At 45.5% G+C, this 17,557-nt stretch overlaps 1 protein-coding gene across 3 annotated transcripts; it reads right to left on the reverse strand.

Moving 5' to 3' along the window:
- Positions 1-1,288: 1,288 nt before the first annotated feature.
- GMFB (glia maturation factor beta) lies at positions 1,289-17,354 on the reverse strand. 3 transcript variants are annotated; one of them, XM_054066843.1, is made up of 8 exons: positions 17,272-17,320; positions 14,989-15,206; positions 13,163-13,259; positions 12,570-12,619; positions 11,572-11,623; positions 10,444-10,524; positions 8,259-8,332; positions 1,289-5,097 (listed from the first exon to the last, which is right to left on the reverse strand). In XM_054066843.1, coding segments are annotated over exons 3-8 (330 nt in total). In that variant the 5' UTR covers positions 13,164-13,259; positions 14,989-15,206; positions 17,272-17,320; the 3' UTR covers positions 1,289-5,025. The 3 variants fall into 3 exon arrangements, with proteins under 3 accessions (XP_053922818.1, XP_053922817.1, XP_053922819.1); XM_054066842.1 differs by lacking the exon at positions 14,989-15,206 and having other exon boundaries at positions 17,272-17,354; XM_054066844.1 differs by lacking the exons at positions 14,989-15,206; positions 17,272-17,320 and adding an exon at positions 14,775-14,951.
- Positions 17,355-17,557: the final 203 nt, after the last annotated feature.

Raw genomic sequence — 17,557 nt, forward strand, 5'->3', positions numbered from 1 at the left:
GGGACACCTCCCACTGGATCAGGGGCTCCAAGCCCCATCCAACCTGGCCTTGAACACCTCCAGGGATGGGGCAGCCACCACTGCTTTCAGCAGCCTGGGCCAGGGCCTCCCCACCCTCAGCATGAAAAAAATTCTTCCTAATATTTAATCTAAATCTTCCAATTTAAAGCCATTCCCTCTCATCCTATCACTCCAGACCCTTGGAAAAGGCCGCTCCCCAGCTTTCCTGGAGCCCCTTTCAGTACTGGAAGCTGCTCTAAGGTCTTTTTGGAGCCTTCTCTTCTCCAGGCTGAACAACCCCAACTCTCTCAGCCTGGCCTCAGAGCAGAGGTGCTCCAGAGCACAGATCATCTCCGTGGCCTCCTCTGGACCCGTTCCAACAGTTCTGTCTCCTTCTTATGTTGAGGATTCTGGAACTGGACACAGGACTCCAGGTGGGGTCTCACAAGAGGAGAATAGAGAGACAGAATCCCGTCTCACCCTGCTGGCCACGCAGAAGGGAGTTGCTTTAATCTGTGGCCCATTAAAGCTGATCTTCAGCACTGGCAGAAACAATGTATGTGAGGCCCAAAGCTAAAAGCCTTGTGCTGCCTTCCATACTTTTTTCAACAGAGGAGAAATCAATATAGGAAATTGATACAGGAAAAATAATAATCTTCAAGGTCAGGAAAGGAAGAAACAGTCACGAAGACTGAGGAAAGGGAATCAGCCAAGTCTGGTGGCCTCTGGGGCAGGAAAGGGATGAGCCAACAGCTGTGAGAAGACACAACCAAGCTCTCCCCTGATCTCCTCAAGCTCCAGGGGCTTCCCTGACACGGCTCGAACACTGTTCAGGTGGCTCCTGCTCCCTGTTCATAGAATCACCAGGTTGGAAAGGACCCACCGGATCATCGAGTCCAACCATGTGTTATTCCACAGCTCCAGGTTACACCAGGAGTCTTGACCGCATGGAGAGGTGCAACAGGGCAGCCTGTGCAGCATCTCACAATGAGGCAAGTCCCAAGCTGTCTTGCAGCTCGAGTACACGCACGGGGTTTTGTGACACAAAGCATAAAGCAGCGGAGGAGGATGGCGGATCCCCCACAGCCTGTCTGCCGCTCTCCTCTCCCTGCTGCCACCCATCACAACAGATGGGAAGAGAAGTTATTTTAGGTAGCGAAGGAGCCCACTCAGGACTGGAAACGATGCCGCACATCCAAGGCAAACTCGAGGCAGGTCACACCCAGTATCCATGGCTTTTTCCCCTGTCAGATGTGCTACTCTGCAATTAAAACAGGGCAACAGAACCTCTTAATTAAACATTTTATTGAAACCAATACAAGCACCATGCTTAGCAAAAAAGATTTGGTTTAAGGTAGACATGCAATGTGAACTCGCAGAGACTGAACAGCATGTGGAAGTTGTACTGGTTATGGAAGCGATCATGGAATTGCCAAGTTCTCGGTGAACCTTTCGTGCCTTCTCCCCACCTGTGGCACTGGCACCAGCTTGAACCTGGTCAGAGCCTGGATCACCGAACAAAAGCAAGAGTTCCACTGCACCCCTTCATCTTCCACACCTCCATTTCACAGTTACTACACGGATGGACCAAGAACACAGCACGTGACATCTCTTTTTTAAGCACACTAAGTCACGAACCGACTCCTTTGCTTTTGTACGTTTGATCCAGATCCCCGTTACCAGTTTATCGCTGTTTCTAGACCAGCTTTTTTACAGTTAAAGATACAAAAATGGAATCTGGTACAAATCCAGGAGATGCTCCTTTGGAGAAGTGAAAAGGTGTCAACACTTGCATTATTGCCTCCTTCGATAGATCAAAACAGCGTTCATGATACCGAAAACAGACTTAAACCATCAAATACCAGCATTTAACTTCTTTGTTAAAAATATTCAAACAATACAAGTCCATTTTTTATGGGCTGACATGCAAACTCATGCTTTAATTCAACTTACCATCAATTAACAGGATTACAAGAGCTGTACCCCAGCCAACTATTCAATATTTAAAGCAAAACAGATCAATTGTGGCAGAAGTCTCCCTCGACGAGAGACATTTAACTCCAGGCCAAGGATTTGATGGCTGATCTATCAACTCCTGAAGAATAGGAGCTCAAACCGGAAAACGCTGACTCTCAGACCTTTAGCTACAAAGGCTCCCATTGGTGGCGTTAGTTAATCTATGTTGTCCTTCAGTTTGAACCCTCTCTAGAGATCAGAAAATAAGACAAATGCACGATTATGGAGAGCTGACTCGCACGTAAAGCGCAGTCGGAACATACTGGCCTTCTGAACATGGACAAAGCTGCCTCCCACGCATCTTCAGGGGCAGCAGTAGAGAAAATACAGTTCTAAAGATAAGGTGAGATAGTACGTTATGAAAACAAGTATTATTTGTGCAGGAAAGACTTTGACATAATTTATGTCTTTGTTTAATCAAGTATTAGCACTGCCTGTACCTCAATAGCTCAGGACAGGGAGCAGCAGGCAGTTGTATCAAAAGACTGCATTAAAAAGAAGGAAACCACAAACAAGCCTAGAACAGCAAATATCCTCTGCACATTCGTTCTCCAACTACCTGCAGCTGATTCCTCACTTCCACGGGTCAGAGAGAGGAAGAAGCTACCAAGCAAGACTGTTTGGAGAATAATACCAGTGGGCTGAGCAACACCAACATCACCTTTCACAGGGAAGTGGGCTCTAACACTTGTTCAGCTCCTGCAAGTCCTGAGGGGCAGCACTCACGGCAGAAAGTGGAGGCAACAAGAACATCCAAAGTGAAAAGAGCACAGGCTGAAGATACAGCCGTAAGCAGCAATCTTTTCCCAGCAGAAGTGGAGCAATCCAGAGATGAGGACTCAAATTCAGTCGTTTGCCTGCAGCAGCTCCTCCCTTCTCCTCCCGAGACAGGCCCCTTTTCTGACCCAGCCTGAGCAAGCTGCAGTTGGATGCTGGCAGCCCACCAGCGTACAAAGGACAATCAAAGTTATTAATCCAGTTTTCCCCACCGCGAATCAAGCTGAACGTTACAAGCAGCCCTCTCTCCCACCCTGTACTTTGACAGGCTTCACCTCTAGCACAATGCCAACAAAACAAGATCCTTGCTGTTTCATGATCGATGCTTAGAATGAGACTATTCTTTAAGCCAAAGTCTTATTTATGCAATGTTTGTCACAAAAGACATTGTTTTTATTGATCTCTAGTACAGAACAATCAATCAACAGTTTCATAATCAACACTTTTTTTTTGTCCAGGGAAATGAAATTGTTTTTCCATTTCACTACGTTGCCAGAGAAATGTAAATTTTGTTACAAGCATTTCCTTCCCACACTGAAAGATCAATTTAACTGGATCATTTGAACACATATTTTGAAAAGCTCCTCTCAAGTCAGATTTGTATACAAATTAATGAGCAGTAACATCAAACTAAAGATGAGATTTACCCACACTGCAGACTTTTGCAAATGAATTCCTTGTGATTTTAGAGGAATTAGTGTTTTAACACTAACAAAATGTATGTTTACAAACGAAAAACTAACTTCCTTTCAGCAGAGGCTTCACAGCGTGAAATACTGGCCTCCAAATTGAACACCGCACTCCTTCTCACTGAACAGCTGTATTTTAAGGTACGTTATCAACAGGAAGCTGCTCTTACACAGATCCTCAGCGGCACAACAGACACTCACAAGCAAGATAGTGAGATACTGTCACGTGAGCACTCCCTTTGCCACTGCGCGGGCGGAACGGGTCCCGCATCAGACAACTACTCTACTCCATATAAAACAGACCTGTAAAAAGACTGGTCGTTTATAAAAGTTAAATACTATTTTCACATTAGAATATTTGCTGTTTCAAAGAGATGAACTGTAAGTAAATGAAAATGAAATGATCACGTACGCAAAAGCTTCTTCTGGAATGTAATTTTGACCGACAAGCAGTTAAGAAAGTTAAGAGACTGTAGTTAAAGTACTCAAAAGCTATGAGTGGCCAACTTCTGTAACAAAAGAGATATAAATCATTCATTATCATGAAAAGCTTTAACCTCTCAACTCCTACAAATGGAGTAGATGACTGAATTCCAAAGAAAATGAGGTCAGCTTTTCTTTTTTAGATGTCAACTGCAACACCAGGCACTAGGAAATAAAAGTTACTAGGATTCTTTAACAAAGTTTATACCAAATTTGTAGTAAGTGGCAGTGTAAAATTCTCAAGTCATTTTAAAGCTAACAAATTAAAGGCACACAGGATTAACAGGTGTCCATATAAGAGGAAATGAGGAAAGAGGTAAACTTCTTAACAGTGTAATCAGTTATAGATGCAAAACGTCTGGTATGAGAGTCACCAGAGTTGTAATTCAGCCCTTAGTTATCACCTAGTTCCTGTAAGGCTGTATCAGCACGAAAACTGGACAGCCAAAGCTTTGCCCTGAAATTTAGAGAGATTGACTCAGTCAACTGAGGAATCACTGGAATAACACAAATGAGTAACAGGAATTTGAGGAAGTTCACGTGGACTCAATGGAAAGATAAACAGATGGATTGGCTCTACAAAGGTTTTGTCTTTTGAATACTAAATGCTTCCAGAGAGTAGTTTTCAAAATTGAGAAGACATTAAGTCAAAAAAGTCTGAGAAGTTAAGAGACAGTACATGATTTCTGCATATAAATGGCTAGAATACATCATAAGGGTGCATTTGTAGCTCAGAAAAAGTTAGCGTCAGCTTCCAAATTACATTTGTAAATAGTTATAAATCCAGAACGGAGCTATTTTAGTTATAGAAATATTAGTCACAAGAGTGCAAAAGGTGTCCCTGCAGAGGAGTATTCCCTTTTGACAGGTACAAATAAGGAAACACCTGCAAAGATTTGTTACTTCAAGGAGACAGATCTGCTATTCTTTGCACAAACTTCGCACAAGGGATATGCTGCAGAAGACAGCTGTAAATACAGTGCATTTCTTAGATGTAAGTATTCATGTCTGGTTCCAGTATTATCAGGAGGGTACATAAATACTTATGACAGAGGTTTTCTTAGTGGAAGAAGCCCAGTTTCTCACGCAGCCATTCTTCAGTTAGGTCTTCTGTATTTCTTATTTCAAATACCTAAACAAAATTTCACAGCATGAATTCTTGAGGTCGTGTTATTAGAGGCGATAAGAACATCATGCAATCAATAACTTCCCACACAGGTCGTTTTAGTTGTAATAAAACAGTAACCAACGCAGAGTTCTTATGTGCTTTCATGAAAGATTCGCTTAATATGCATAAAATCACGGAATTGTTTGGTTGGAAAAGACCTCCAAAATCATCAAGTCCAATCGTACCTGTCCACTACTAAACCAGATCCCTGAGTACCTCATCTGCCTGGCTTTTAAACACTTCCAGGGAATGAGACTCCCACCCCCTTCCTGGGCAGCCTCTGCCAGAGCCTGAGAACCCCTTCTGGGAAAAAATCTTTCCTGATGTCTAATCTGAACCTGCCTCGGTGCAATTTGAGGCCATTTCCTCTCGTCCTATCACGTGTTACTTGGGAGAAGAGACCAACACCCACTTCGCTACAACCTCCTTTCAGGGAGCTGCAGAGCAATGAGGTCTCCCCTCAGCCTCCTTTGCTCCAGGCTAAAGAGCCTAAATTCCCTCAGCTGCTCCTCATAATCCTTGTTCTCCAGGCCCTTCCCCAGCTCTGTTCCCTTCTCTGGACACACTTCAGCCCCTCAATGTCCTTGGAGAGAGGGCCCCAAAACTGAACCCAGGATTCGAAGTGTGGCCTCATCAGTGCTGAGTACAGGGGCACAATCCCTTCTCCTGCTGGCCACACTGTTTCTGATACAGGCCAAGATGTCACTGGCCTTCTTGGCCACCTGGGCACAGTGCTGAAGTAATGTCAGTGGAAAATACATGAGACTAAGAGGTAAGGAATATAACTCGCTTGAACAAGAATCCCATAATTCCTATTCCTAGGCTTCATTCTTCTCCTTTAGGAATACGTGAGAACAGCACAGGTACAACGTGTCAAAAGTTACTCTGAAACAGCACCATCTCACATGCATTGTCTCAGCAAGAACACTGTCTCTTTGAAGAACACAAATGAGTTTAACCTCCGGGTTGAAATAAGCCCAAAGACCAGTTATTTCTTCTTTGAACTGAATTAAACCCATAGTATCCATAATTCATAAATCTAGTAGCACATGCTTTTCCCTTTAAGAAACGAGCCTGGGAGACCTCAAAAAAAAAATCCCCAGAAACTTAAAAAGAACAAAAAACTTAAAAAAAACAACCCCAACAAACAAATCCAAAAAAACACCAACCCAAAGCTTTGCGGAAGTCTTAAGCAAACCTTTAACATAGCCTTGAAGCAGAAAACAAGATCAGAGACACCAATATGCTCTTTGCATTCCAAATAAGCAAGCAGCTGTTCTGCTGGGGTTTTTAATAGCCTTGGGGAGAGGCTGAGTTAATTCTGTATCACTAACTGGAGTCTTTGAGACGCCCACAAATGGATCCCCTCTTCACAAGAGTAAGTAAATTTTACAAATCCATAGATCTCCAAAAGTGTTCCTCTAGGCAAAGAAAAGAGAAAAAGATTGCACCTGGAGATTGATTCTGACATGTCGAAAATGAAGCTATGTCAGCACTAGAGCCGTTATCTGCCCTTCTAACAGCACAAAGCACATCAGAATGATGGGATTCTTTAAGACTCGCAAAACAAGCTTCTTTCTGAAGCTGCTCTTTAGAATTAACGTCCTGTTTAGTCCCATCCTCAACCTTTTCACCATTTTAATCTTCTTCAGGAAACAATTCAAGTTTCATACCTTTTCTTCCTCATTTCCCATCTCTGCTGGAGTGGGCTCTGGACACTGCTGCTTGTATTCAGATAGTGATCCACTACTATCACAACTAATACTGATTTGGGGTTTTAAATTAAAACATAAGGTGAAAACCCAAAATTCCGTGTAATAAGAATAGAATAGCTTAACAGAAGCCAAGCGACTATGCAAACCACTGAAAAAAATATGAGGACTTAGTTGAGTTACGTGCAGAAATCACAGCAGGAGGAAGTCATGGCATGAACTAAAATGAAACATAGCTCAGGGAGTGGCAAGAATAAAGCACATTCCAAGAGCAAGTCAGCCACTCAAACTGGAAACAGGCTGTCTTCTCCAGCTAGATGATCATGGGCCTCCATACCTACTCCTAGGCTTTCATTCAAATGCCTTTCTGACTGAATTTCTCCCCCATGACAAGTGACAGTAACTCCAACAGCACTAGTCCCCACCCAGGCTTTCAGCATCTCAGCAACTCTTCCTTCTCAATCACTCCTATTGGACTGGATGATCTTAACAGTCTTTTCCAAACTCAACGATTCTGATTCTGTGATAACTCCCTTCTTGCTCCTCAAGGAATTCTTCCTTTCTATCAAAGATGCTACAGTTCTCAGGCCTTTAAAATGCAGTCTCAACAGGCTTAAAAAAGATTTCTTGGTGCTGTATTAATTGCTTTCATCTTATCTTCTGTCTCCCTCCTATTTACTCCTGCCAACTTGACACCTAATTTAAAACAGGGAGGTCCTTTCTTATGAGGTACAGCCAGAAGAGGCCGAAGTTCACAGTTCTCTTAGAGCCCCAATATATGCTTTTACTGGGATGTTAAAGCATGCAGCCACGATAAGAATCACCAAAAGGGAATGGTGCTGCTGAGGAACGGTGAAGTCATTTCACATTTCAGGAAAAACCTGCAGTGACCACTGATTCCATTGAGGTTTAACCAACAAATCAAGGTGCCTATTAAGCAGAGATTTCAAAGATCTCCAAAATCACAACAGGTGGCAATTAAAAAAAAAAAATCTAGACCTAGTGCATGCAGCAATTTATTCTGGTGTCAATACTGGAGGAAGGAAACAGAGGAGGATTTAGGATTCGTTCAGCTCATGTCGTGTATGTTACTTATTCTGAAGGCATATACAACCCCATAAACCATGCAGTGAAACCAGTTCACACCACTCTAAGATTTTGGTCTATTCTGCCCATCAATGAATTCACTCCCTGCACTAAAGGTGTCCATCCTACTGATGGATATTTTTGAAAACACTCTTCTCCCTATACCCTAAACCTCCAGAAATCTCCACATTTAGAACACCTCTAAGGTTCACTCTAATGACACAGTGTCAGAACACCCTTCTTGTGATAGGTGCAAGCAAGACACAAAAAGAGCTTCTGTGACCTGTATTTAAGGGGGAAAGAGTTATTTCAACCGGTCAGTTATACCTTCGTGAGTTCAGCTGTCTGTACAAGCTTATTCTTGCTTCCAGCGTACATCATCTGCTGCTCAGGCTTACATCCTGTAGTTGTGTGGAAAAAAAAGGAGGTTTTAGTTATTTTGACTGCAGCACTTCAAAAATAACATTTTTTTTACTTTTCTAAAGAATACAAACTGAAACCTGAAGCCTCCATTCAGAAATGGCCCATTTCTTCAGATACTTTACTATCCTTGCTCTTACTTTCATATCTAGTACTTAAAAAGCATTTCCAGAAGTTACTGTTGTGTAGGTTGAGTCGGTGCTCTCAACGTGCACCTGTATTTCTGCTTAGAGCTAACACCAAACACTGCAGCAGTCAAACCTGAACCACACCAGCCAAAGCAGCAGCACCCCCCGCCAATACCTCCCGCACTGATTGCACTACATCCAATTCTTTGCTCTCTTTCTACTTCTGGAAGATTCCCACGTCTCTGCTAGTCACACAGATCTTTGTAGTGTACGCCTTTGAGCTGGAGTCAGAGAATGAATCAATGCAGTTTGAATTTATTGTTCTTTCTCCTAGTCTCTCCCTAAGTAACCCAACTGAACCGGTAGCTCAAAGTGACCTCCCCACCAGCCCCAAACAGAGACACCTCAACCACAGTTGAATTCAGCTGCTGCTGAGAGCCACTGTTTGACTCTAGTACCAGTCTTACCACTAATATGTGTCTGCAGAAAATTTATTGAAGCAGAAAACCTCAAGGAAAAGAAGGATTTTCTTTAGAAGTTGCTTGTTTGGAAGTTTCTAGATAGGAAAACACTTTTAAATCCCATAGAGAACATTGGCCAAGCTGTCTTTTCCTACAAAGTACAGGTCTGCCTGTTTTGCTGTTCAAGGTCTCCCGGAAGACTCTTACTGCTGTTCTAACTCACAAAATACCTGTCCATCAGAAGAGAAGTAACACTTGTAATATTCGTACAAAGATTCGCAGGTAACGACAGAGGAATATGCTCATTAGTTGCTAAACTCTTTAACCTACCTAGTTATTCTAGTTCTGAATAATGAAGGTTAAAACAACGCAATCAGTTTATCTTATTCTAGGGGATAACAAGGATAATAATACCAGCAAGCTACCCTAGTACAATTCAGAATACAGACAAATGTGTAACTCAAAACCAAGTCAGAGGTTATTTGGTGCACAGTCCCCTGCGCAGGTCTGTTTATGCCGAAGGTTGCTGTGACACACTCAGAGGAAGCTACTGGGACAGTCCAAGGTTACAGCCTCTTCCTCGTTGAACACAGTGTGTTCACGTTTACCCAGCACGGTCACCTGCCAGATCTGGGCTGAAGAGGCGTCTTTCTCTCCTTTTCACCCATAGCTGTGACAGCACTTTAGATCTTCACATCACAGCACTGTTTGGTCCCCTTGGAAAATCCTCCTCTCTAATCCCATCCTAACCCTTTTACAGAGACCTGCTCCTTTCATGGCCAGATATGGGTTCCCATGCCCTTCTGAGAAGGAGAAGGATTTCTTCCCATCCAGTCACTAACATCCGAATAGCAGGATTGACAGAGCTGAACAGAAACCCCAAGGAACAAAGGTGGTATCTTCCAGCCATTGCCCCACTCATTTCCTAAGCCCTGTCTGGTCATATCTGGAGAATTCCCCAACATTTGAGGAGATGGAGACAGGAAACACATTAGGTTAAACCTACACGGCCTGGTTCCAAGTGCTCCAGGCTCCTTTCCTTTACAGGAGCGTACTGCTGAGCACCCTCCTGAGAACACCGTGGGCAGGCATATTAGACAGACACAATTTTTGGCCAGCTACTCAGGAGACTAACACTTCCATTCAGCCTTCAGAAATGGAAAAGGAAGAATCTCTTCTACCATACGTCCTAAATGCCCTAAACATAAACCCCAGAGGCAGTCAAAACCTCCAGAACCAGGGAGATCCAGGCAGATAGAAGTGTTTCCACTTGCCATGAGCTGATGGTGAAGAGGGAGCTAATGCAGTAAATTCCCCTCTGCCAAAGGTCTCCAGATAATTCCACAACTGCACAGTGCCTTGCTTCCAGCAGTGGCATAAGCAAATCTAGCCTGAAGCATCTGAAGCACTATTGGAGCATTAAGCACTCATTTTATCTCCCAGATTAAAGAACATTCCCGAATTTACAGCACATAGGAGCTACCGTTCACAATGTTCACTCACCAACTGGACTGGAGAAGATAAAGCATAATGGATAAGAGACTCTTCCATCATCATGCTGATACTTGTAACTATAAACAATAAATGTTTTTTCTGAAGTTAAAGAAACTAAGAAATAAATGATTTTATTAGGTGATCAGAGTCCTCAGTGATCAGAGGTTGGTGCAGGCACAAATAAATATGGCATTCTAGAAGATGCTTTAAATTTGATAAGTCATCTCTCTGTTCTCACTTCCATATCTGACTTTCAGAACTGATCCCACATGTCCTTACCAACCTCTACCACAGCTGGTGTGAGGCTCTCCCTGTATCGCCGTTTCACATCAGAGCTAAAATCACCCTTTCATCGCAAATATTCCTCTCCCATCTTTGTAAAAAGACTTCCCACACCCACCAATGAGTTTCTGGCATAGTGAAAGCCAAATTCTTTCTTTGCAGACTAAGCCCTTCATTGTTTCAGGTGTTTTGTGAGGTTTGAACTCAAGTTTTAGCTAGGACTCCTGCTTTATAGCCTCCTACTGCACTATGGTCATGAAAGGAAAGATTCAGAGCGGCATGTGGAATAGTGCCAGCCAATTTTTGAGGATAATGAAGCACATATTTTCTCCCCTTTGTAACTTAAGCACCTCTCTTCTTTCATCTAGTTAAAGAATAACCTTCTTCTCCCTTTTATTTAAATACAAGGATTCTTTCCCAGCTCAGATGCCTGCAGCACTCCCAGGATCAGTAACTGCAGCACAACAGCAAGGGTCGCTTGCTTAGAAAGTACCAGACCAGATCCCGAGTCACACCGGCACTTGGCTATGTTTAGAAGTAGCCACACACAAAACTGGTGCACCCACTTCTTTATATTAATGGTAGCCTGGCTTCTCTTTACCTCCACAAACTTTATATAGTCTCAAAGGAAATAAAACCTTAGGAGAGGCTTTAATGTACCAGTCATGGTTCCAACAAGCAGGACAAGTGTTCAGTGCACCATAAGGACAGACCCCCTAGATTACCTCACAAATCACACATCAGTAAAGTCGCACTACAAGCAAGTATTGGCCTAAAAAGGTGAAGTCCAACTCTGAACATTCTGAATAGTTTCCAGGTGTGAGCAAGGCCAAATACCAGCGGCACAAGAAGGATATCGGGGTTGTCTCTCAGGCAGCTCGTCTTTTAGCTCATCGGGAGAAATACCCTGGTAACATGAAACACAACAACATTTGAACAGAGGATCGCGCACTTGCAGGTACACTGCGAAGGTGAAAGCAGAGTAAAAGAACAGCGACATGGCTGTAAATCAGCTGTACTCTTACAGCTGAACTGATAACCATCTCACACAAATTACCAGAACACTTTAGGAAAACTTGTGTGCCAACGGATTCCTATGACTACACACAGAATTAATGTTAGCATGAATAATCTTCCCTATTTTAGGCATAACGAGTTTAGAAAACATTTTTGGCTCTAGTTGGAGATGCTGGCAACTACCATGCTTCTAACTCCAGTGCTAAACAAAAGTAAGGAAGCACACAACAAAAAGTATGTGTTAAAATCAGCTGCATAAATGGCACTTCTGCAAAACTCAGTCCTTCCTCCTTGAGCAAGCAAAAGAGAGTCCTCATTCTATTTCAACGTTACATTAATCTCTACATTCTAGGGAATAAGAGCTACGGATAATGCTCAAATCCCTGGAAAAGATTTAATTTTGCCCTGTGTGCCATTAAGAAACACAACATGCTGGGCTGACCTTATTATGCCACCTATCAAATCTAGAGTCTGCAGAGGATTAGCGATCCTCGCTTCTAATTGATGGCAGATCAGCTCAGAGTGAGATACGCGGATCCACGCAAAAACACAGCAGAAATCCCTTCAAAAAGCCAGCAGATGCCAAAGACGCTCTTTACATAGGTGTATCATAATGGCTTTTAAATAACTTTTGGTGCAATTAGTCAACCCATTGCTTCTGCATAGTCCCACTATTAATATTGCCGTACTTTACATGCAGTGACCATGCATTTAAATAAGCTCACGACCCAAATTAGATTAAGAGTTTGATAACAATTTGAAACTAAGGCAGTACCTTAGAGACAACAATACATTGCAGGCTGAAGATACTCTTATTTACAATTCATTTAACAAACCTCATGCTCCTCATCCAGCACCACCAACTGCTTATCCTTGTCGATTTTCACTAGAAATCAAAACAAAACACACATCAATGTTTTTTCAATCGATTTACAGTGTGTGCACAAAGCTTTTTAACATCTGCCCCAAGATTATTCCTTGTGATTCCGTTCTGCTTCTTCTATTTATTCCATTCCGTTCTGCTTCTTCTATCTATCCCACAGTCGAAGTGCTGTGCACTCCAATGGACCTTTCTCAAATGTCAAAGACAGAAATGTCAAAGACTCCCCTACGTAAAGGCTGTAAAATTTATAAACTCAAAATGACTCTGCCTTGACATTCTGCACTGTCATTTTACAACCGGTGGTAGACTCTGAGCCGCAATTAAGTACAAATACTCTACTAAGAGCAGATTGAGCCTGGTATCATAAGAACAGCATTGCTTTACTGTTAAAATTACAGGCAGAACTGGAAGTATTGAAGTTAATACAAAAAGCAGACCATTGGCTGACATTTACCTGCTAAAGCAACAGCATAAATGGGAGGGAAAAGAGGACACAGGGTTTTCTGCAAGATCTTGCCATTTTTGTCAGACATGTTTTTAACTTACTTATAATGGCAGCATTGTTGGTTTCTTTACGAAACCGGAATTTTCTCAGTTTCTCCACCAGGTCTTCAGCAACATCGCAAACCACCAGAGATTCACTCTGCAAAAGGGAAATGGCAGAGCGGGGGGAAAGATAAATCTTTCTAGCAAACCAGAAAAAAAACCCAATGTCACACTTATGTGTCCACAAACCCTACTGAGGTGGAACCACACGCAGCTCGTCCAAAGTTTGAGCGTACACATAAACCAGAAAAACCATTGGTGAAAGCAGTTTCAAAGACACAAACCCAGACATTTATCTGTTTTACTGTCCCTCCCCAAAGCCACACAACTAACTAGGAATATTTATTAGCTCTTTCTGAAGTGGGATTATCTTGTAGCTCTTAGAAGTAAACAAATTTTGCAGTCCATTTGCCAAGACCAAGCCTGCAATAAGGAAGCCCCTTAGAGCTGCAATGAACTGGCTAAAATAACTTAAGCATTTAAAATAACAGGAGCTCCTATCAGCATTTTAGAAGAACAGAGCAATCAGGGCTCACTGCTGACTTTTACCCACAGCAACACTAACTGAACGTTTGAGATTTGCACATATAGAAAGCATTTAAGTCATTAATCAAGAAGCACGCATTCCTTCCCCCATGTGTTCATAAGTCTCTAACTTCAAGTGTTCAGAAGAAACGTCCAGATAACGTATTAGTCATCACACTGAAGATGCGGAAGGAAATGATTATTTCACAAGCAACCATGCAGGTTATCTTCTACCACACATGCAATTTTTACACTGTACCAAGCCAACCGCTGCCATTTCCTGAGCAACATTATACACACACATCCTCTGTCGCTACAGTGAAGAGATAGCAAGCCAGCCAGAAGCAGAAAAGTTAATTAACACAGAATCATGGAATGGTTTGGGTTGAAAGGGACCTTAAAAATCATCCAGCTCCAACCCCCCAGCGATTGGCAGTGACACTTCCCACTGGATCAGGCTGCTTGGTGATTAACAGCAATCACAGAGTGAACTTCTGTTCTCCAAGTACTCCAGAGCAGTCTTCCAGCCTTGAAATGTAGATGTAGAATCACATCTACTCTCTGCAAACAGCACAGGCACCAGCTGCACCTCTGCAGTTGCTTTTGCACTCATACTGTAAAACTAGCCTAGCTATGGGGCCTTAAGCAGCCTGATCCAGTGGGAGGTGTCCCTGCCCATGGCAGAGGGGTAGGAACTGGATGGGCTTTGAGAACCCTCTCAACCCAAACAATTCCATGATTCTACGTACACTAGAAATAAAGTGCTGTCAGTTTAAGTCATCTCTCTGACCATGACTTCAACCTCCAGCTTATACATATTATTGTACATTCCTAAGGTGCCAAGGCTTTTGTGCCAAAACAACTGTATTTCCAGACTACTTCAAAAAAAATTGCTCGAACTCCAAAAACAGTTGCAGAATTACCTATCACAAGCTCCACTGAAGAGCTGTGTATTTGAGACAAATCAGTGCTTACACAAACAAGCCAATGTTGAACATGAGGAGACAAGACTCAGAGTTTAAATGGCACCTTTCTTCTCTCTCAAAAAGCAGAGGAGCATCTCTCCCTCCTTACGGCCAAAAATCACCTTGCAAATATCTTATGTTCGTCAAATTCTGGCACAAAGGCTTGTGCCTCTGCTTCCTTTCAACAGCTGGAGAGGAAATCAGGCTCTGCTGTGAGAGGACAGGTCAGGCACTGTGCGTGCAGCCTTCGTCGTGCTTCCCCTAAAGATTGTTTTTGGCTTCCAAATGTCATTAATATGTTTTTGGTATCCACAAATGTCATTAATACCCACTCACTATTCCAGGAGGTCTCTAGTTAAAACATGACAGAAACAAGGGCTGCATTTTAAAGTTGAAGTTATATTCTGTATCAAATGCTCTTTTCCGAAAGAAGCATTTCTCCAAGTCCTCTAGGATCAGGGGCTTCCCAACACCTTCCAGCAGACACTGCAGGGTAAGCAGCGCTCTGTGCAGCCACAAAAGTATAAATCCTTAAAAGAAGTTGAAGGCTGTGCCTGCAAAACACAGGGTGACATCAGATTTGGACCATCTGTCAAGGCTAAGCTGGCTCACTAGCGCCTGGTTTGATAAAAACTAAGGAAAGCTGAGCCAGGAGGCCAGAGGGCTGCACAGACAGCAGGCGCGGCTGCCGAACGAGGCAGAGGGTGCTGCTGTCAGTCACTCAGCCACCATTCTCACCACCACTACCCTTCATGATTTCCCAACACCTATTTTGCCAGACAGGGCAGGTCGCCGCTTCCTTTTTAAACAGCTCTTTTCTCACTCTCCCGCCGCGGGCTGCCAGTGCCCAGCAGGAAAGCACCCAAAAAGGTCCCTTTGCCAGCGGGGCAGCAGGCAGCACCCTCAGACCAAATGGCACCAGCTCCCTGTGAGAAGAATGGGACAGAGAACAGTGCCCACTCCTCCCAAGGCGCTTGCTCTCTACTCAGACCTTTCCTCTCCAGCCCATCAGGCCTGGTTGCACAGGGACACTGGCCTCACGCCTCAGCTGTGGAACCCCTGGCTCAGTTCCCCCATCTTTCTCTTCAGGGCCTGGATGCCCCCACCTTCAGAGCCCAGACACCTCCTCCACTCAGGTCCCGGACCCTCAGGGCCCAGACACTCCAGATGCCCCACCCCATCTCAGGGCCTGGGCCTTGACACTCCACATGCTCCTCAAGGCCTGGACCCCAATATCCTTCCACCTTCTCAGGGTCCACCCCCCTTAAAGTCCAGACCCCAACACCCACCTCCCTTTTCAGGGCCTGGAATCAAACACTTCCTGCCCCCTCTCAGGGCACAGACCTCCTAGACTTTACCCGCAAACCTCTCCTTAGGGCCCGGACCCAAACATTCCCCCCCCTCTTTCAGAGCCCTGACACCCCGTGGGCTCTGACTCTCAGAGCCCAACCCCTCCCTCCCTCCCTCTCCCCCTCAGGGTCCAGACCCTGACATTCCTACCCTCAGGGCCCAGAATTCAACAACACTCCTGCCCCAGGATCCCAAACCCTCTCCTTCTCCTCCTCACTGCTCAGGCCCAAACACCCCCCTTTCAGAGCCCAGACACTCCCTCCTCTCAAAGCCTAAATCCTCAGAGCCCGACTCTTCCCCTGTCTGTCCCTCTCAGGGCCCAGACCCCAACACCCACCCCTCCTCTCAGGGCTTAGTACCCCAACCCTAATTGCCCGGACCTTGACATTGCTCCCTTCAGAACCCGGACACACACCCCTGTCAGGGCCTGGACCCCCAGACCCCTATCCCTTCTTCCTTCTCCTACCCAGAGCCTGGACTCTGACACCCCCTCCTTCTCAGGATCCAGACCCTCACAGTGAGACCCCCTCACCTCCCTCTCCCTCTCAGAGTCCAGATCCTCTAATTCCAACCCCCCTTCCTCTAAGGATCTACACACCACACGCCTCCTCACTCCCTATCCCCAGTGCTTGGACCCTCAGAGCCCAAATCCCCACCCTCATCCCGTCCTCAGGGCCTGGACCTCAACTCCCCACCTTGCCTCAGGTCCTGAACCCCCTCCTCTCTCTCAGGGCCCAGATCCTAGCCGCTACCCCCCAAGTCCTAGAATCCCCACCTCGAGGGTCTGAACTCCTGGACACCCCACATGTCCCACCAGGACCTGAACCTCAACACCACCCCCTCCTTAGGGCTCCGATGCCCCTCACCTCCTCAAAGCCCAAACACCCCCTCCTCTCACGGCCCAGACTCTCAGAGCCCGACACCCCCAATCCCCTCTTCCACTCAGGGCCTGACGCCCCTCACTCCCCTCTGCCTCTCAGGGCCTAGACCCTGACACTCCGCCTGTTCCCTCCCCTCGGGGCCTGACCCCTCCTCTCCCCTTCAGGGTCCGGACCCCAACACTCTCCCCTCAGGATGAGGACCCCCGATACCCCTGGATCCAGGACCCCCCCAACCCCCTCAGCGCCAGGAACCCCGACACCCACAGAGCCAGGACTCCTCAATCCCCCAACCCCCTCAGCGCCAGGACCCCCCGACCCCCTGGATCCAGGACCCCTGAATCCCCTCAGAGACAGGACCCCTCAGCCCCAGGCCCCGCCCGCCCCTCACCATCCTGCGCGCGCCCCAAACGCCGCTCCCGCGCGCACAACGGAAGCCACCACCACCTCCCCGCCCCCCGCACTGCGCGTGCGCCGCCGAGGGCCCGCCCTCCTCCCTCCCAGCCAATCAGCGCCTCGCTCCCAGCCGGCGGGCAGAAGATGAGCCCCGCCCCCAGCCCCCGCCCCGCCCTCGCCGCCTACGGGGAGCGCGGAGGGTCAAGAAACTCGGGGAGCGGCGCGTCGGCGGGTGCTGTGCACGTGACCATCCGGTGCAGAGTCAGAGACTCACCAGGTTG

This window comes from Cuculus canorus, chromosome 5 (genome assembly GCF_017976375.1).
Source record: "Cuculus canorus isolate bCucCan1 chromosome 5, bCucCan1.pri, whole genome shotgun sequence".
NCBI classification, from domain to species: Eukaryota; Metazoa; Chordata; class Aves; order Cuculiformes; family Cuculidae; genus Cuculus; species Cuculus canorus.

Bases quoted from the DNA above. Each gene is read 5' to 3' on its own strand.
- GMFB (XM_054066842.1), bottom strand. The intron at 12,620-13,162 runs GTAAGTTAAAAA...TTTGATTTCTAG, and splicing joins CAACAATGCTGCCATTATAA to TGAAAATCGACAAGGATAAG. The intron at 5,098-8,258 runs GTATAACTGACC...AATTTTGTTTAG, and splicing joins AGACAGCTGAACTCACGAAG to GTATTTGAAATAAGAAATAC.